General features: G+C 64.5%; 1 protein-coding gene across 1 annotated transcript in view; it reads right to left on the reverse strand.

The window, feature by feature from the left end:
• The window catches only part of C3G (C3G guanyl-nucleotide exchange factor), a 55156-nt gene that overhangs the window by 10826 nt on the left and 24066 nt on the right, over positions 1-20264 (reverse strand). The window contains 6 exon segments of the mRNA XM_037226459.1: positions 198-380; positions 951-1298; positions 3899-4037; positions 5872-6011; positions 9940-10037; positions 16035-16154. Coding sequence (XP_037082354.1) covers positions 198-380; positions 951-1298; positions 3899-4037; positions 5872-6011; positions 9940-10037; positions 16035-16154 — 1028 coding nt within the window.

Here is a 20264-nt window from a genome sequence, read left to right on the forward strand (position 1 = left end):
CCAGGCGCAAATTCCGCCCGATAATCCGTTACCGCCATTCGTTGCACCTAAGGCATTCATTACGCGGAAGATTCACAGTGTGCACTGCACACTCCACTTGCCATCTGCTCCAAGTCGAAAGGCCTGCGTCAAAATCACGCAGCGCACACGCTTCACAAGTGCCTAACGCCGCAACCGGCGCCGCGGCAGGCCCGCACCTGCGAGTGGTTCAGCACCGAGTCGACACTGGAGGCAGGCGACAGAGTGTCAGGTGACTTGTTGGTCACCCACGACTTTCCGGCGCCGCTGCCCACCGAGTTGTTTCGCCGCTGGCCGGCCGGCTGCTGGCCGTGCTGCGAGCCGCGCTGGGCCTGGCCGTCCCAGCTGCCGCGCTTGGCCAGCTGCCGGGCACGGTCGCCGCGTTACTCACACTGGACACTGACGCAAGCTTCACCCAGCCATGCCTTCAGACGCTTCGCGACGCGAGCGCCGCCGACAGCAGGCCCAGCGGGCCCCCAGCTGGAGTCGGAGTGGCTGACCGTCGCCGACGGCAGGCCCGGCAGGCACTCGGCTCGAGTCGGAGCGGCTGAGCGCCACCGACGGCAGGCCCGGCAGGCACTCGGCTCGAGTCGGAGCGGCTGAGCGCCACCGACGGCAGGCCCGGCGGGCACTCGGCTCGAGTCGGAGCGGCTGCGAGCCACCGACGGCAGACCCGGCGGGCACTCGGCTCGAGTCGGAGTGGCTGAAAAGCTGCTCAATTTTCGACTGAGTGCCGCTCACACGCATTCAGAACTCGAGACCAAGTGCGCCTGAAAGTGCAGATGGGATTCCTCACAACAAAAGTAGTCCTACGGCTCGCATCAAGCGGTCCTCATCAGCCGTCTACACGGCGACGGTCCTCCCTACGCAGGAAGCCCCGGTGGCGCTGCCGGCCGTATCGCCCACACGCCCCTGGCGGCTGGGACACGCACCTGTCCGCTGACCGGCGTGGAGGTGACTAGAGGCAGCGCGTGCTTCTTGGAGCGCCGCTTGGGCGGCAACGGTGGCGCCGGCTCGGGCGCGTCCGAGAGCGAGGCCGGCCGGCCGGGCAGCGGTGGCTTGGGCGGTGGCGTGTCGGCCGCCTCCAGCACGCTGTCGTTGCTCAGCGAGTAGTGCGGCCCGCAGTGCACGATGGCCGGCTTCTCGGCGCTCAGGTCCGGCAGAGAGTTGCGGTGCGAGCCGGCGGCGGCGTGCGCGCGCGAGCGCCGCTCCGCCCGGTCGACGGTACGGCTGTGGCGCGCCAGGTCGCCGGCACCGTCCCCCGCCAGCTGCAGCAGCGTCTGGCGGCGGCGGCACGCGGATCACCAGGAGCAGGCACACGGCCACGGCGCAGCAGGGAGGGGCGGCGCTACTGACCGAAGCAACGTGGCTTCAAACTCGGGCAGCCATCACCAAAAATACAAGCTTTCGGTACAGAGCGGACTCAGTCCAATCGCTATGCATGATATTCATCAAATGCAGTGACACCACACTCCTGGCCACTTCAGTAGATAATCCGATTACGACGTGAAAGGTCCGAAAAAAGTGCAGTCATCCTCCACAAATACGGGTCTCAGAACGTGCGTTGTGATAAGCGTTGTTTGATACTTGGGCGCGCGGCCAGGCGCGGCCAGGCGCCTGACCTCAGCCTCATCACGCCCGGTGCTCGACAGGTCTGACCACTGCCGGCGGTAGAGCCGCGCACAACCCACGCACCAATCACCTCTAACGAACGAAACGTCTCCCCGTAAACCGAGTCAGCGAACAGCAGGCATCTAGTTGCACATCATACCAATCACTGCGTACGTATTTCAGGATTAGTGCCACCTTTCAGGACCAAACTTAGCTGCGTATATACTTGTCCAGATTTGGCTCATCCGATCAGATTGCGGGCAAACTTCATTGATAGTGCATTGTAACAAGGTTGTAATAAATAATTTCAAGGAAAATACGTTACAAAAGTAATTACAATCTTACTGACCACGATGGACGGGGGCATAATACGGGTTTAAAAGCATGGACGAAGGCACAACAAGGGATATGACATAGCTTAAAATTCCGTATGTCCAATGCGATATTCGAATTTCATTATTGATGCATCGCGTGACCCTAGTTGGAATCAGCCTAACAGATATGTACACCTACCAAAATGATTCGAGATGATTGTCTAGTGCTGTACGTAGCGTTGCCGGAGCCTTCCATACTCACAATAAAACACGAATGCATTGCTAATATCACTCAGCGTGCCACATTCTGAATCATACCTGGCCGCATTCTGATATCATACCTGACAATACATGCACACGCCCGCGTATTATAACACGTTTCATGGTGACCTCCAAAGGTGGCACTCTCCTTTTGATACAAATTAAATTCGCAAGAACCTCACACAATTCTATAACCCAACCTGTTAGCTCTGAGCCACATACCCCATGATGTGACAACAATCATTTTTTTTTTTAAGAGGAGCAGGATAATAAAGCACACACAAAGGCCGATGTGTCGCCAGGTTAGGCTGTTGTGGCCAGCATGTGAACGGTAGTGATCACGTATTTCAGTGCAAAGTTGTCCTTCCGGTCAGCTGATAGCGCTTATCGACGAACTTTATCGCAGCGGGTCAAGATAAGCCTGCACAACCAGCACACGCGTGAGTCTTATCTCATTACTGACCGCACACTACTAGGCAATTGACAAATGCGAGGGAAACCGATCAGCTGTCGGACTGCCAGATCCGTCCCAACAGTTGACTGTTGCGAGGCAATGACAAAAACGTCCGAGTTGTTTCTGCTGCAGCATTAAACGGCTGATGCTAATCGAACAGCACTACTGCAATGTAGCCGAGCTGGGCTACGGAGGTCTGGCTGTAACGGATCCAGCCATGTGGCAAACACGTGATACATCACATCAAGTATAACGGATCCTAAGCGACAGCCCTGATCATGGCTCTCGCCGCTAACCACAAACATTCCATTTAAACCGCTGAAGATACGGGAGTTGTGCAATACAAATGCTTTCGAGCATTTGTACAGTTCGACAGTTCGAGCAATACAAATGCTTTCAAATCCATTTTCCCTAGAACAATAAGAAAATGCTAATAAAAACAGCTTTTCCATTCTAATCACTCCCGAATAGTGAGACCATAATACGCTTGCGGTTTCCTTCTGCCTTAACGCTTTGGCCAAGACATTTCCATGACTGAAGGACTACCACTGCGTACTTGTCCCTCATGGGCCCGCGTTGAACACAAAACATTTTGAAATTAAGAGCGGTCGTAAAGTGGTTGATGAGAACAAGTCATTGCAGTTCTTTCAAGATCTGGGCTTGGAAATATTTTGTTCTGTGTTTTCTAAGCCTTAAGACAAGTGTGCAGTCATATCCAATGAACAAACCCTAACGCCAGCGTGCTACAGTTAATAGAATACAGCAAGATTTCGACACCTCACATCGCCACATCCACTACACCCCGGACGGGACGTTACGGCCAGCACAGCAGGCAAACTGCACCGGCTATGATCGCCATTAGTGCTTCCCAGGCAATAAACAAGTAGCAGCCACACAACAACCCATTTAGTTAATAAGCCAAAACTAAAGAGAACACAACCGCCACCACAACCAACACTATGGCCTCTACGCCTCACGACCTGCCACATACCGCAACCCGCCCAACCGGCGGCAGACCCGTGCCCAGTTCTCAACAGTCTATCCTGTCCCAGACCGCGGTCCCGACTAACGGGCGGCAGACCCGTGCCCAGTTCTGAACAGCCTGTCCTGACATAGACCGCGGTCCCGACCAACCGGCGGCAGACCCGTGCCCAGTTCTCAACAGCCTGTCCTGTCCCCGACCGCGGCCCCGACTACGTCAGACAGGGCGCCTCCGTTCCCTGGCGCGCCGGGAACTGACCGACACGGCGTTTCTGACGCCGTTGACGACGTCGGCGGCCGTCTGCCCGGGCGTCAGGCCGAACAGCATGACGTTGTTGGACCAGCTGACGAGGTCGGCCAGCGCCTGGTTTAGCTGCTTTGTGGCTGCCGACGCCGAACTGTCGCAGAGAAGGTGCCAGCGTCAGACGCGTCAAAAGCGAACGCACAAGGTCAGACAGGCCAACGGAGACGGAGCACAGAGCACAGACGAATCACACATATAGGGCCGCATAGAAAATTGCGAAAAAGAGATAACAGACAGGAGGGTCGCTAAAAGGTGGTGATACAGAGAGCGGGAGAGAAGAAAGAGGACGGGATCACCGTTCAACCAATCACTGTCCCGCGAGAAGAAGCCACCGCGGTGTCATGGTTTGCGTCGGGGTCGCGATTGGTGGCCGTCTAATTTGTCCGACAGCACTGGCAGCATCCGAGCAGGGGGGGGGGGGGGGGAGGGGCAGTGACCGGCACAATCAGAGTTCACGGAAGCCACTGCGGCAGAGTGGCCGCCCCGACGGTACCGTCCCCCTCGATGGTGGCCACTGCGGCAGAGCGGCCGCCCCGACGGTACCGTCCCCCTCGATGGTGGCCACTGCGGCAGAGCGGCCGCCCCGACGGTACCGTCCCCCTCGATGGTGGCCACTGCGGCAGAGCGGCCGCCCCGACGGTACCGTCCCCCTCGATGGTGGCCACTGCGGCAGAGCGGCCGCCCCGACGGTACCGTCCCCCTCGATGGTGGCCACTGCGGCAGAGCGGCCGCCCCGACGGTACCGTCCCCCTCGATGGTGGCCACTGCGGCAGAGCGGCCGCCCCGACGGTACCGTCCCCCTCGATGGTGGCCACTGCGGCAGAGTGGCCGCCCCGACGGTACCGTCCCCCTCGATGGTGGACAGCCGCGAGCCACCGACCGCCCTCTTCCCGGCACCGGCACACTTCTGCTCGGCAGCCGGCCCGAACCGCCGAGCAGACTCAGCCGGGCCGCGCCGCGCAGCCGCCAGCGCCGCGGCATGGAGTGCGTGCGAGTGCCAGCCGGCCCGACTGTCATCCTGGAGCCGCCGGACCGCTCGGCTCGCTCCTCAGCGCGCCGGTTGCCGGCCGAGCGCCGGCGGCCCGATATCCACGCCTGCCGCGTCTGCGACGGGTCGCCTGTCCGCGCGTGACCACATCTCACGCCCGGCGCCGCTCAACGTTCGCACGCGCCACGCTCGCGTTCGTAATGGACCAGCTCTCGGCGCAAATCAAGCCGAATGAACTGGCCCGATTCGGCAGCCGTAAAACAGTCGGCGCTCCGACCGGCCCCGTCCCGCCGCCGCCGCCGTTCATCCGCCAGCTGACGGCGCCGCTCAGCTGACCACTGCGGCGGCGCGCGGCACCGACGCCCCGCTCACGCGAGCCAGGCGCCGCGGCCGCCGTCGCACGGCCGCGGCGCGGCCCGCGTACCCGATGCAAACGCGGCACCCACGTGCGATCGCGCCGCCACGGCCCGACCTAGCGCCGAAGCGCAGCGCGTTTCAGTGGTGAAAGCGGCGTGGACGGAGCGCCGAGTGCGGAAACGGCGCGGCCAGCGCAGGGAAAGTGGTGGCGCCGGACGGGCCGAGCTCGCATTCAAGGCCGGGCCGCGCCGACCGAGAGCAGCCGCCGAGCGCCGGCTGGCCAAGGTGACCAGCAGCCCTTCAGCCGGCATTGTGTCGCGTCGGCTGTGCTGCGTCGGCACACTGTGGCCACTCTCACTGCAGCGCGAGATGACGCAAAACTGAGAACACCGACGCGTGTGGTACTCACGGGCAGACAAACGCACCACTCATGATTGAGGTGGGAATGCAGCCCTTGCTCGAGGTGCACATCCTTCACGCATGTCTGCCGTGGCGTTATGGCGACAGTGCCGCACGCCTGCCCCGTGAGCATGCGTCATGACAGCGTGGCCAGCCTACCGCCCACCCGCCAGCCGGGACTCACCTGCTCTCGCCACCGAGCCGGTTCATCAGGATCATGTGCAGGTGGACGACCGTCTCCAGCACGGCCGTCGTGCTGCCCGGCAGCATCTCCAGCATGCTCTTCTGCACCACGTCCTGGTAATACCTCAACGACAGCTCCACCTGCCGAGGCCGGCGCGCAGTTAGGCCGGGTCACCAGGCGTCACACGACTCCAATGGTGGGTGTCATCAAGAGGCTATTCGAGTGCCTTCACAACGTGCTTGAACACAGTCGCCTGCCAGTTCGACAGCGGTGAGAGGATGACCAGGGTGGAGCATCATCACCGTGGACATCACCGGTGATGAGCTGCGCCGTTGGAATGAGTTAAATGCCTGCTCTGAAAGGAGTGCCAATAAAACGCGAACAATCATCGAAACCTCGTAAGACTTTGGCGGTACAAACCTGGGTCAGATGTCGCCATAAACTAACCCACAGTCTTAGACTGGTTTCCCAGGGAGATGCGAAGCAAACCACCCAGCAATTGATACCATGACCACCCGCATGCCACTGACAGCTGTCGGTGGGCGGAGATCACATCGAGCCCGGACGCCGATGGCATGCTCCCACCGAAACAAAGTGGACGGAGGTCACTAGAATCAACGTCAATTGTATTCTCCGTGCTCTACCTCGAACACCACACAACTAGGAAGCAGCCAGAAGCCAACCCGAACCCACGAATCAAGTCATATCTCTGCAAAGTCAGGGAGCCAACATGACCCTCCGGCAGTCAAGCGACGCCTCGGCTTTCGCCGCCTACATGCTGGAGAACTCCGGAAGCGCCAGCTGAAAAAGCCCGCTCCGCCGCGCACGCGCGTCGCTAACGGTTGCGCGGCTCGACGCGTCATCTCTGGCCGGCGCGCCCCTTCTTATGCGCGGAGTGCCGTGCGCGAAGCCGGCACTGTTGTTGACGGCGGTGGGCTGGTGAGCTGAGCCGGCTCGCAGCCGTGCGGCTGGCGGCCGGCGGCGGGCCAAGCCGGCAGGCAGCCTGACCCGCGGCCAGAACGGCGGCCAAGCGGCGACCCACGTGAGACGATGATCGGCCAGGCGGAGTGCAAGGAGCACGGGCCGCGCCGGGGTCCGCGACGCTCAGCGGGGATGGTGCTCCGAGGCCGCACGAGCGTCCCGCCGGTGCGGCGCGGCTGCCTGCCAACGGTCGGCCGGTGGGCCCGGTCTGTCGCTTCACCGCGCCGCCGCCGCCGCCGCCGCCACCGCTACCGCCTCACCAGCCGGGATGCTCCGGCGCCGTACGGCGCTGCCCGGGCACCTATTGAGCGGCGTGGCGGCCGTGTCATTAGGCGGGCGGCCGCGACCCCGGGGTGTCGGCCGCTCGGCGGGGGACCGCGCTATTACGGTCACAGATGGCGGCCACAGCGCAACCAGCGCCGGAGCCGCACCGACCAGGTGCGCCAAGACACCCCGCTAAGGCGACACACACATGGAGCGAGACGCGCCACGGCCGCCACCAGCCCAGGCACGGTCAGGCACGGCACACAAGATAGCAGGCCTGGGGATAGGAAGACGGCGAGGGAGACGTCAGGTCCTCGACAAGTTAACGAAAGACGTCAACAATGGCGACGGTGACACGTGGAGTTTGGTGATATTTTTGTCTCGGTCGGTTCGCTGCTTTGGGGTAAGACTACTTCTGTCACTACACGGCGGATATTGACAGAAGTCGTAGAGAGAGATCAGGGCAGACGCGGCCACGAGTAACTCCAACTTGGAACTTGGATTTTGTGGAAACTCCGCATCCCCAAAACTCGCGTTGCTTGCTACAATTGAAAGACATGAACAGAGGATCACTTACAGGAGCGGCTACTCAAGCATTGTGCTATCTTTTGCATGCATTATTTCGTTATGAATTGTGCGCAACTTCTCCAGCATGCCCATGTTACGAAGGACGCCGTGACTTCGATTGGTGGTGTTATTCTCTCCAATGGTTCGATTTATTGGGATTCGTATAGCACATATCGTGCCAGAGATCCTATCAGATCGCGCGTGATCGATTCTAACTTTTGCATTGAACATTTACGCTATCGTGCTGATATGAGGCCTCCTTCGTTTCGTGTCATTACCACGGGAAGCATGGCTTTCGGATCCGCGGAGTGGCGGACAGCACAACATGCGGTACCTACAGCGTTGCACTTCCTCATAACCGTCGGAAATTTACGATCAAATCCTACTAAATCGAAAGTTATGCGCAAGCAGCGCAAGCTTCATCTTAATTCATTGGTTCACTGATAAAGAAAAAGACAAAATATATCTCACGAGTGGAATGGTGTGACGAACGGCAGGCCACAGCAGTCCGATAACTACACTAGGCAGCGCCCTCGACACTTCTCAGAAAGTCGTCACGATAGATACTTCAGTGGTGGCGTGGGCCGCCGCGGCCGCTACTGTCGCCCTGACAGCCCAGCAGCTCCACTGAGCGATACACCGACAGCCGAGGGAGACGTGCGGCCCATGGGTGCCGGTGGAGGCGCGCCGGCCTCGGTGCTGCCCCGTCCGCCGCTCGGCCGTCGGCGGCGCGCTAGCTCGGAGCACAGGGCACGACTGCAGCCAGGCCCAGGCAGGGGGAGCTGCGGCCGCCCGGCGCGGCCACAGAGCCTCCCAACCAGGCGGTCGCACTGCACGGCGTCAGGAACGAAGGGACGAGGAGCGGAGTCACGCACGATCGCTGACAGCTCGCGCACCGTGTCCGTGGGCCCGTGTGGTGTGGCTGGGGACACGGCACGACCGTCAGCGGCGCGCGACGACGACGGAGAGCGACGGGAGTGACGTGTGCACCGCCGGTTCTGTGACCGCCGCGCGTGCACCTCAGCACGTGCCGGCGCACCCGCGCACTGTCCCGTGCCGAGCTCAGAGACCACGTGCGCAGAGGGGGAGGGGGGGGGGGGGCGAACCCGGGCCGGTCTCCTCGAGCCGGGACATGGGCCCGTCCGCACCCTACAGGTCGTGACCCCGGGTGGCCACAGCGCGACCTCGCCCGAAAACGGTGGACGTCCGACACCTGACAACGCTAACCGGCGCGGCAGGGTCAGCGCTGTTGTCACAACATCCTGCACGCCGAGCATAACCTGAATCAAGTCCCTGCAGCGTGCCAACGTCGACGGCATCGTCAGCCCGTCAGCTGGACGGGCCCGTCACACGGGTCGCCTGCATCCGTCGTCATCGGTCAATACGTCACGCATCAGACGGCGCGGTCGACCACGTTCGAAGCACCGCATTTCCCACCACTTGTCGAAGCGAGACCCGCATGGACACAAAAGCCCACCGTCACTCCTCACAAAGGCGAGCTTCTTTGGCGGTGGCAGGCGAACGGCGCCATACGACTGCACTCCGCCCACCCCGCGCCGGGCCAACGGCGTTCTCCCCCGGGACGGCGCAAAGGTCAGCCCCGGCGCGCGGCAGATGGCAAGCACAGCACGCAAGCGGCCGAGTGAACTTCAGCGCGGCAAGTCCCAGCGTTCACAGAGCGAGTCATGTTTGTCTACAACCGGGAACGTACCCAGGGAGCCAGCGCTGATTAGCTGGAATTGATGCGCACGCCGGCAACGCCAACAGCCTCCAGCATGCGGCGTTGGACGGCACAATAGAAGACAGTCTTCTGAAGCTGGGTGATTACCTCTCAGTTCTAGCGAGACGTCTTGAGCGACCCCACGGCGAGTGTGGGCTGCAGAGCGTAGGCAAAGGAGCCCAGTGCTGGGCTAATTAGAGCCAGCGTCGCATTGACTCAACGCATCGAGTCAGGTGTAATGACGCACACCGACAACGCGACCGAGGCCCGAGACAGCCTTCGCGGATCGGCGGATCGGCGGATCAAATCGGTCTGAGCGATTTCAGGACGTAGAACTAATGTATCTTTTCAAGACTGTCCCCCGTGGCGCAAAAATACAGTCGCTTATCAGGACTGACACAAGACGCAGAGCGTAGCCACCGAACCGACCACCGGACACTGGACTGACGTCCCCGCTCAAGGCCGACCTCCCGACCCCGAGTCGACATCTCGACCTCGGATGGACACGGCCACTTGGGAGGGAGTTCACCACTGACCTCTCGGCAGATGGTCCCGAAGTCCGGGCTCGGCGACGCCCGGTGGTCGGGCGAGAAGTCCCGGCGGCGGTGCTTCGGTGACTTGCCGCTCCTCTTCGCTGAAAAAAACAACACAAGCCCGCCGTCAGTGAAACGTCGGCGACGAAACAGCGCGTCTTACGTCTGGAATCGGGCAAGAAGTAACCATTCACCGCAACTTTACGGGCATGACCTCCACAAAGTGGCAAAACACAACAAACCTTAATGTGTTCTGCGTCAAAAACGGCATAATTCGGCCATTCGGCGCGCCCGCACCAGGACAAAACACGGCCCCGCTGCCAACCGCGACATCCAGCCGCCACACGTGACGCCACGGACAGAGGCCCGTGCCAGCGGCACACCGCAGTGCAGCCGCACGCCGCCGGCGTCAGCCAAGTCACGGGGGCGAAACCTTTGGTGCCCGGCGGGCAGACGGCCGACGGCGGCCTGCCGCACCGTCGCCGGCGGGGGCCGGACGCGGTGCGGGCCAGCAGCACTGACCTGTGACGGGCGAGACGGCCGCGCGTCTCTGCCCGGCCAGCTGCTGTGTTGACATGTGCGGTCCTCACACACGCAGGCTCGGCCCCAGGCGCCAGCAACGTGTCCATGGCCAGCATACACCCCTGTGTCCCTGATTCATCAGCAGCGAGATGGCTCAGCTGGGAGGGTACTCGAATGCCACGTGGTTATACCGGATTTGATTCGCCGCCGACGACATGGCCTGCTCCCATGGCGTATCGTAAGACCCCTGTGACCACCAGCTTTCCGTAAGTGATGACACGGCGACGAACGTCATGCAAACTTTAAGTCAGCACCGCCTCATCGTCACAAGCTACAATGTAGATCCTCGATGATACGACCACCTGGCTGCACTGATTCGGACGTTCCGGCATCGTCATGAATGAGCGTGCGGGCCAACCGGCAGGGGGGCGAGCTGTTGTAAATCGGCAAACATTCCTCTCCACCACCGACTTCAGTCTGCTCAACGGGCGGAGATGGTCAAACAAGGAGGACAGGGAAGGGGGGGAGGGGGGGCTGGGGGCGTCCCGGTCTGAGACGCGACTGGGTGCGAGGATCACGACGGCGCGGTCCGTCCAGAAAGATGGCTGCTGGGCGGTCAGCCCGGCAGACGCTGCCAGGCCGGATTCCGGAAGACTCTGTCGGCCTCCGGTGGACCGACGGGCGGTGGCGGGTGCTGGGCAGCCCGAGGTCGAGCCTCCCGTCACGCTCGTCTACAACGCCATTGCCCTCAGGTGAGTCTCCGAGACCGCAATCCGTCGAGAGTGAACAGCGCGCCGAATAGGCTCCGGCCGCGGTTGAATGGTTCACTTTCCAGCGGGCCCGGGCCACGCCCCTCTGAGCTGGACGCTTCCGCAGCCGGCGGCGCCAAGCCAACCAAACGCACGCCCGACAGCCGCAGCACGGGGGAGGCGGTCACGTACGCTCAACAGGGAGGCAATCACCACCGGAAATCGAAAGCAGCCGTCGGGAATTTCACGCCGTCAGATCACGGGCGGCCGGCAGCACTCGGCACGTGTGCAGTGGGTTTTGCAGTTACTAGGTGTAACGACTTCGAGCATGACTCGACGAATGCAGGTCAAAGGCACCAGTTACGAAATTCGGCCTGTCGCCGGGCGACACAGGACCTCGTCAAACATCACGCCGGTTCAGCTACTCAAACTGCTTCTTAAACCACTGGCTGATACCCCTGTGGTGGAAATGGTCAAAAGTCTTTGCTGGAGCTCCTGGTAGCATCTTAAGACCGCAGGTACTCTACTGACATACTTCACAAGCCGAACTGCATTCCCACGGCAGTTACAACAAACAGCAGCGCACAGGGTCAGGTCGAGCCGAACGCTTGACGCCAGCGTCTCCGCCCTCCCGCCCGCCCGCCGTGGCACCGAGCTGGCGACGCTGGCGAGCTGGCGACGCTCGCGCGCGGACCGGCCTGGCCGGTCCGCGCGCGGGGCGGCATGCGGCTCCCGGCGGACCCGGGCACGGACCTGGGCGCGCCAACAAACGTCCCTGGCGACACGGCGCCGCCGGTCCGCGAGCTCGGCCAGCCCGGTTGGCTTTGAGAGGCGCCTGCTCCAGCCGACTGGGACAGGCCGGGGCTGGCTGTTGGCGGCAGGCGGCCGAGGCCCAGCGTACTCAAGCAGAGCACTCCAATCTCCTCCCGTCGCTGCGCCCACCGCAAACGTGTGATAATGACGTCACAGCACACGACCGATGACGTCACGCGGTGCGCCTACAATGACGCGCGTCTCCGCGTCACAGTGCACACCTGCTGGCCCGTCACGTGTTAGCGCAGAGGTCAGGCGTCAGCCCCACACCGCTGCAAACGCTCTCTTCCGGTCACCCCCGACGAGCCTCCCCTCGCCCATTGAAGACGATGCACAGCGACCTTACACGAGCCTATGCCGGTTCCGGATGTCCGCTGACCCCTCGTTTAGCACATCGTCGCCACCGGCCTCCCGTCCATCTGATACCGACTTGATTCGTGCCGGCCTCGCCTTGACCTCCAGCCACCATCGCCCTCAGGCTGTCAGCGGCCAGATGCAAACGGCGGCGGATCGACCGCTGGCTCAAGACTCCCGAGTTGGAGTGCCGCGAGTTCCGTTCAGCATCTCATCGGCATTATCGCGACACCGTGCGAGTCAGCGACGAAGCGACATCCAGCCCACGCATTGCACAGTCACATTTACATGACATGACGACCATCTCCATCACGTCATCGACAGGCAACCCCGAACAATCTGCTGGGCTGGGCTCTGCTGGGCCCTGCTGGGGAGGGGAGGGGCGGAGGTCGCCGCCCCGGTCTCGACGCTACATCCGTGAATGCGCGCGGCTGCGACCTTTGCCACGCAGCCGGCGGGCCTGCCCGCTATTGACCGCCGCTCGTCCGTCGATGGGGGTGGAGCGTGCCGGCGGCGGTAAAGGTCACGGCGCCGACCGGCGCGCAACCCACCTCCGCCGGTCCCGGGGACCTCCCGACGCCGTCGCTCACGAGTGGAAGCGCCGGGCCGACCTACTACGGCCGCCGCCGCGCACCGCTCCCACCTCCCACATCTTCCGAGTCGCGGCAACGGGTGCCGACTGGAGGCCGTCACCAGCGGGCGGCCGTGCAGCGGAGCCGGAGGCCCGGCCGGCCCCGGGCCGGGTCCACGAACTCCGCGCAGACCCCGGTCGACGGCGCCTGGCGGCTGCGAGCCCACGACCGAGCGGGTCGGGAGACCGGACGCTGCCTCCGGCTGCCTCAACGGCCGCAGTGATCTTCGGTGGCGTCTGGACGCAGAGACGCGCTGGAACGGTCGAAGGCCAGAAACAAGCGGGCTATGTGGTGGACAGCGTCTGCGTTTGGAAGGGCTCCCGCTGGGCTCTCCGTACGTCTGCGTTTGGAAGGGCTCTCGCTGGGCTCTCCGTAGGTCCCTTCGCCAGCAGTTCACAACGCTGGCCGCGCCAGCTCTGACATCAGTATAAGCCGGACACCGTCCCGCCGTGGCCAGAACCATCGATTTGGAGAGACGGCTCCCGCCGCGGCCAGCACATGGCCCGTCAGGCCGCCGCCCAGGCGCTAGCCACACGGACACGGCGGCATCCGTGCGTGTGTGTGTGTGTCACTGGGGCTTCACGACGCACTCAGCTACTGGGGCTTTGTGGCGTCGCCTGCCTCTCACCCTGGTAGCAAAGTCGGGCACCTCGAGGAGTTGAACTCAGTACCTCTGGTTTTCCAAACGCGCAGTGGTTAACGCAGACGGGTTGATCACCACACTACCGGCATCCCATGGCGGTATCCGTATCCGTGTAGCATGGTCCAAGCCCGGCCCGCAGCCAGAGCCCCAGGCTAGCGGCGCGGCTCCGATCCTGCCGCGGGCGTCGTCGGCCGACCAGCTTGCCCTGCCACGCCACGCGGCCCCAGCTCGCCTCTGTGCAACAGACGGCGGCGGCGCGGCCGCAGCCGGCTAACGGAGCCGGCCCAGGCGGGCGGCTCGGTGGGCCAGCGCGGGACACCCCGGTGCCGACCCACCAGCTGTGCCCCGCCGCCGCTCTGGCGGCGCAGCTGAGGTCGCCGGCCGTGGCCCTGAACGGTCCGCTGACCGGTGGCGCCAGTGGTCACGATCGCCACCGCACGGCCGCCGCCGCGCTAACCGGACGAGCACGGCTTGTGAGCGCCCAGTTACGGCCAGCCCCGGTGTCCCGTCGTGGCGGGTATACTGGAGCCAGATAGCCAACGCCAATGCAAATCAAAAATCACGCGAAGGTGGATGTTTTGCGAAGCAAAGCCATGGCGCCGCCCGGATTAAATCTGATTCATCACGCCAGGACTGTCACGCTTCAGATGCTTCGCGAAATCAAGCGATAATTCGTATAAATATTTTCCCCTCAATTTCCGAGGCCGTCCAATCGGTGTCGGTTCGGATATGATTACCGCCGCCGCCGTAACTCGCCACAGCCGCGACTCGCCACAGCCGCTTGCTTTCCATCTGACGGCGTCAGGCCGACCGACGCGGACTGACCCTCGGAGCCTAGGGGCGGTATCAGGGCGGCGGGGAGCTCCGAGCGGGACTCGAGGCACGCGCACCGATGACGGCCGCGGGTGGGAGGAGCCGCCTCGCGCCGCCAGATGCCACGCTGCGCACGCCAGCTGACACTGGCGGCCGTGCGGTGGCACGACGAAAGCCGTCACGGTGATGACGGACGGGCGCACGCCGGCGACGTGGCGGCCGACGCTGACGCACGGCCTGCGACCGCGACAGCGGCGGCACGTCGGCCTGGAGCGCCGGCATGTCGGGCCCTCCTGCGCGTCCCAGCGCGGTGGCTGCGGCCCAGCGGGGTCTGATAACGCCGCCGGCACAGCCGGATCTCCGATAACCAGCGGCGGCCCAGAATAGCCGGCGCGCCGTGCTGTCGGCCTCTCGGTGGCGTCCGACCGGACAGTCAATAAAACGTCTGTCGATACGGCCGGCGGCCACCGACCTCGCTAGGACGTCAGAGCGCGGCCGCCGCCAACGGTCCGCGCGCGTGCCACCACCGGCGGCCGCGGCCCGTTACGGCCTGCCGGGCGACAGCTGCCGGCCGCGGCGGCCGCCGCGTTCCCACGGCCCTATCGGCGCGGCCGAACCGAGCCGAGGCGCACGCCATGCACCGCAGCCGCCATCAATATTTACACCGAGTTACGCGAAGCACACGACCCCGGCTTCGTACGGCGCGCGCCCGCTCCAGCCGGTGTTCACGCCCTCCGCTAGCGTGCGCGACAGAGGCCGGTCTCCGGCGTGCGCGGCCACGCACGGTCGGCCCGGCGCCCGCCCGCCACGTCAATACGCCGGCTATTAATAGGGCCGGGAAACTGGGCCGGCCGGCCGGCGGCGGCGGCGCGTGATCGCATGCTACCCGCCGCTGTCGGAGACGTATCCTCGGCGGAGAGCCTGCACCGCCGCCGGCCACTCGCAGAAGCCACGGCGGCGGCCGCACCGTGGCCTGCGCGTGGAACGTGAGTCATCCTGGAAGGGTTGGCCGAAGGGGAGGGGCGGCAGCGCCTTCCAATCACCAGCGACCACCGCCGCACGCGACAGCCGGCCGCCACCACCGCGCCGGTGCCTCCCACACGCGGGCAGAGGTGACGTCACCGGCCGCTGAGGAGCCGACCTCGACCGAGCCCAGCCGGTCCGGAGGGCCGGCGGGCAGACGTAAACAGGAGCCGCCGCCGGGCCGCCGCGCCGACCTCGCCCTGCGCCACCGCTCTTAGCTGTATTCACCGGCGCCGATCGCCGGCTGAGATGAATCCTTCACGACACAAACTACTCCCATCCCGCTTCCCGCCATCCAGTGACAAACAATACGGGCAGATTGCGGAGGACCTGGGCAGCCGACCCTGTCGTCCAGTCGCGACCTGTCTTGCCACTTGAACCGAGGGGACGCACCTTGCGTGACGATTACCCTCGCTTCTGACGTCGGTGAACACATCCCCCATTCTGACCTTACCTCACAGAAGACTCGCTCTCATACCGGGGTGCATGTGGGCCGCTGCGCCCCCAGCAAGCGCTTGACACTTGCTGCCACGCGCCACGTGCGCTTACCTGGACTGTGCGAGCGGATGACATGAGGGGTCTTCATGTTGTTGAGTTTCTCCAGCAGGTCCTCCTTGAAAGATCGCGCCCGGCGGGCCAGCCTGTTGTTGGGCCTCGGCTTGGTACCCTCTGAAACACACAGCCGACACGCACCCGGTCAGCGCAGGCTCAACCCACCATGAGCCATATCACACACACGCGCACGCCGCCAGCCTCGGGCGCGCCTTCCCAAACACGCAGCAAAAACACACGCACGCCACGCAAGTCATCAGCCAGCCACGGCTTGTTGGCTTCTAAGGCCCGGAGCCGACACGCACACGGCGTCGGCAGGGGCGCCGGAGGCAGGCGACCCGCCCTCCGTGGGCGTGATCGGAATATTTTACACCGCACCGACCGGCTCCAGTCGTTATCGGAGCCGCCTCCCACGCCGACCGCCCGCGGCGAGGTAAAACGCGCCGACCCACGCCATATCAGCACCAATGCACACCCTCCCAAACCACTCGGCAACCATCCCAGGTGACGCCATTTGTCATGCTTGCTGCTCATCTTTATTCAGCAGACTCAATGGCCGCGGCAAGCGCCCTTTATTAAGAGGCGCAGGTCCCGGCCGCTGGCTCTACCTTCCCGTCATCGAAGTCACAGCTGTACCCACAGCGGGCCTGCCGCCGCGCCGCCCTGCAGAGCGACACCGGCTCCGGCTCCAGCGCCGCCTCCGGCACCGGCTCTGGGCGGCGGCACTTACGGCCGAGTTGCCATTCAACGCTCGCAAGCGGTGACGTCCGGTCATCACGCTGTCCACCCTCAGTCGCTCGCGGTGTCCGTGCCGTACCGTTATCACTGTCCACCCTCCGTCGCTCGCGGTGTCCGTGCCGTGCCGTCATCGCTGCCCCCCTCCGTCGCTCGCGGCGTCCGTGCTGTGCCGTCGTCACTGCCCCCCCCCCCCCTCCGTGGCCCGCGGTGCCCGTGCCGTGGCGTCGTCGACGTGCTCCAGCACGAGCGCCGGCCGATCGGTGCATATGAATCGTCTGCGCCAATCAGCGGTCCAAGATCAGCAGACCAAGCATGCCGTGTCTGCACCGGCGCACGGGGGCGCCAGGCGCCGGTGCAGACAGATCAGTGCGGGGCCAGGTTGCACCAGACTTTAGACCCGCCACCGCCACTGTTGCACAACGCAGAGTGCCGACTTCAGATCGTTCGGGGAGCGCATCGGCATCGGGTCACGTCATTCCCCGGCGTTGCTCCACACAGGGCACCGTCTCTCTGGACGGGCATGACGGCCTCCCGCAGGCGTAAACATATTTTATGACTGCAATCAATTAGCGCCACCGATCTAACCATCGCACCCCGCCATAAACACCCCATAACGTAAGCAGCACGGAACGTACGCGATTGGAGCGGCGGACTGAGCCGCGATGGCGAACAAACAGCCCTGCGGCCGGGAGGCAGCGCACCGGCACCCGTGCAGCGCAGAGGCCGGCCGTGATGTCACCCGGCCGGCGAGGCCTCGTCGCGACCTCCGGGGCCGCTCAGCTGGCAGACGTCGACACCGCGGCCCGCTCGGCGCCGCCAGCTGCTACAGCCGCTGACGCAGGCCCATACTCGCGTGAGTGCGAGTGAGAGCGTCGTTGTCGACCGCGGCCGCCCGCGTCGACCTCTGCGGGCGACGCCCCGCACCGGCGCGCTGACGTCAGCGGCGGTCCGACCGGCTGCGCCGCCCGCGCCGAGAGGCCGTGTCGGCCAGCGCCCAAATAAGGCGGCCGCCGCCGGAGACCGGCCGACCCCGGGCGCCGTAGACCGACCGCCCGGCCACCGTCGCCAAACGGCACTCCTGTTCTCTGCCGCCGCCAAACGGTGCCCCGGCCCGGTCACGCCCCCTAGGCTGCACCAGGCGATATTGTCGCGCACGAAACTGTCGTCTGGGCCCAAAGCGCTCCATAGTTGTCCGGCACCGCTAGCCTAGCTCCTAATATGACCCGTGACGCTCCTTGTCTCGGCTGTCCATTCCTGTCACACATTGGCGCGTCTCCCATGATCTTTCACGAAATAATGCGCACGGGTCCAGACCCCGCCTGCGAAGATGCGCTCCCCCCCCGGTCCACCCCGCGTGCACGAAAGCCGCACGACACTGAGCAACAAGAACGGCGCGCGACCCCGTGAGAGGTCTGATCTCAGGTCCAAGTCGCGCCGCATACATCTCGTCCGCACGCACAGTAAACAGCTTTCTAGCCATCCGCTCTTCGCGGGCGCGTCGCACCGCATCCCAGTCGGTCCGTCCGAGCCCGCGCAGCCAGACGGGGCGTTGCCCCGACACGGCCGTGGCGACGGCGACCCGCCCGCGCCCGCCGCTCACAGGAGCACCGACGACGGACCGTCGGTCGCCGACCGTCGCGCGCAGGCGCCGGCCGCCGGCTCCTTTGTTTGGAGGGCGTGCTCAAACGCTGTTTTCCACCCCAGCTGGCCTGCTTCCACGTCGCGTCGGCAGCGATTCCCGGCTGACGGGTGACGGATGCGTGAGAGTGGGCTCCAAAACCTAGCCGAGTGGAACGTGGTGCGAAATGATTAGCTGTCCGTCAGCGTTGGGCGATACCTGTGATGACTTGGCCCTCCGGGCGGAAGGCAGCCGATCGGTCGTCACTTACACAGGCCAGAAGAGCAGCCGGCTTCTTCAGGTCCTAGCCAACGTCCCACCCCGCCTAGCGGCCCTCCAGCCGCGCCCGTGCGCCACCATCACACACACACACACACACACACACACACACACACACACACACACACACACACACACACACACACACGCACGCACGCACGCACGCACGCACGCACGCACGCACGCACGCGCGCGCGCGCACGCACGCACGCTCGCACGCATACACACACACACACACACACACACACACACACACACACACACACACACACACACACACACACACACCCGGCGGGGCTCGTGCTCACTAACCTGAGGCTGTGCTCCGACCCTAGACCCAGCTGGCGGGGACCGCTCACACGCCCGTCACGCGGCCGCAACCGCATTCACACAGACACACACACACACACACCACGACGCACCGTCGAACGCCGCGCCGCTGCTGCGCGGTCACCGGTGCCGTCTCGCCTGCGCGTCGCTGCTGCCGCGCGGGCGAGCACCACGTCCGGGCACACCCAGCCGGGCCGGCGGCGGCGCCACTCTGGTCGGGCCGGTTGAGTCACACATGAAGCCGCGCGCCGCCCGGCCCGCCATTGGTCGGCGGCGAGGCCCGCGCCATCCGCGACCGTGGCGGGCGCGGACCGGGCCGGGCCGGGCCGGGCAGAGAGGCGGAGCGCCGACAGAGCGGTGGAGCGAGCGGCCAGCCACCGAAATAGCCGGCGACGGGTTGGCGGCGACGCGGAGCGCGAGGTCTGACCGGCCCGGCGGACCACTTCCGAGGGGTCCACCGAGCCCACGGCCGGGCTCCTGCGACGGCCGACCGAGCCCACGGCCGGGCTCCTGCGAAGGCCGACCGAGCCCACGGTCAGGCTCCTGCGAAGGCCGACCGAGCCCACGGCCGGGCTCCTGCGAAGGCCGACCGAGCCCACGGCCGGGCTCCTGCGAAGGCCGGACCTGCACACGTCAAGCCCAGGGCGCACGGATCCCAAGGGTCGTATCGCTGACTGAGATGACCTGCGGCGTCACCCCCGCTGACCGGATCAATGCGGAGACAGTCAATACCCATGCTGACGGACAATGCAGCTCAAATGCTCGTGGACTGCCCGTCCTCCCCGATCAACAGCCGCAGATAGTGAACTCTACGGTTACTCGCGGGATATTTGGCTGGGTTGCTCCCAAACGCCTCCAGCCTGCTCTCTCGGCACAAGCGTTGGCCGCGGCCGCACCAGCGGGGCGAGCGCGATGTGCCGCGGCGCGACGCGCCGGACTGAGGCGCCGCGCGCAGTCACATCCGGCGAGACGGGACTAAACCACGGCGGAGGATGCGCCGCCGGCGGCCCGCCGGCGCATCCTTGAGCGTGACGATGACGCATGATAAACAGAAGTCCGGAGAATGATGAGCGTCGCACCCCCCGCCCCCGCCCCCCACCGCGACCGGAGTCGGCACAGGCGTCACGAGCCGGGTCTACTGTCGGAGACGGGGCCGGCGTTATCACCAGAGCCACCGCTGCCGCCGGAGGCACAGACGGCGCTGAGCTAACTCCGCCGACGCTGCTGCCAGAACCACAGACAGCGCTGAGCTAACGCCGCAG

The sequence above is a fragment of the Pollicipes pollicipes genome, unplaced genomic scaffold (assembly GCF_011947565.3).
Source record: "Pollicipes pollicipes isolate AB1234 unplaced genomic scaffold, Ppol_2.1 Scaffold_5724;HRSCAF=6776_pilon_pilon_pilon, whole genome shotgun sequence".
NCBI classification, from domain to species: Eukaryota; Metazoa; Arthropoda; class Thecostraca; order Pollicipedomorpha; family Pollicipedidae; genus Pollicipes; species Pollicipes pollicipes.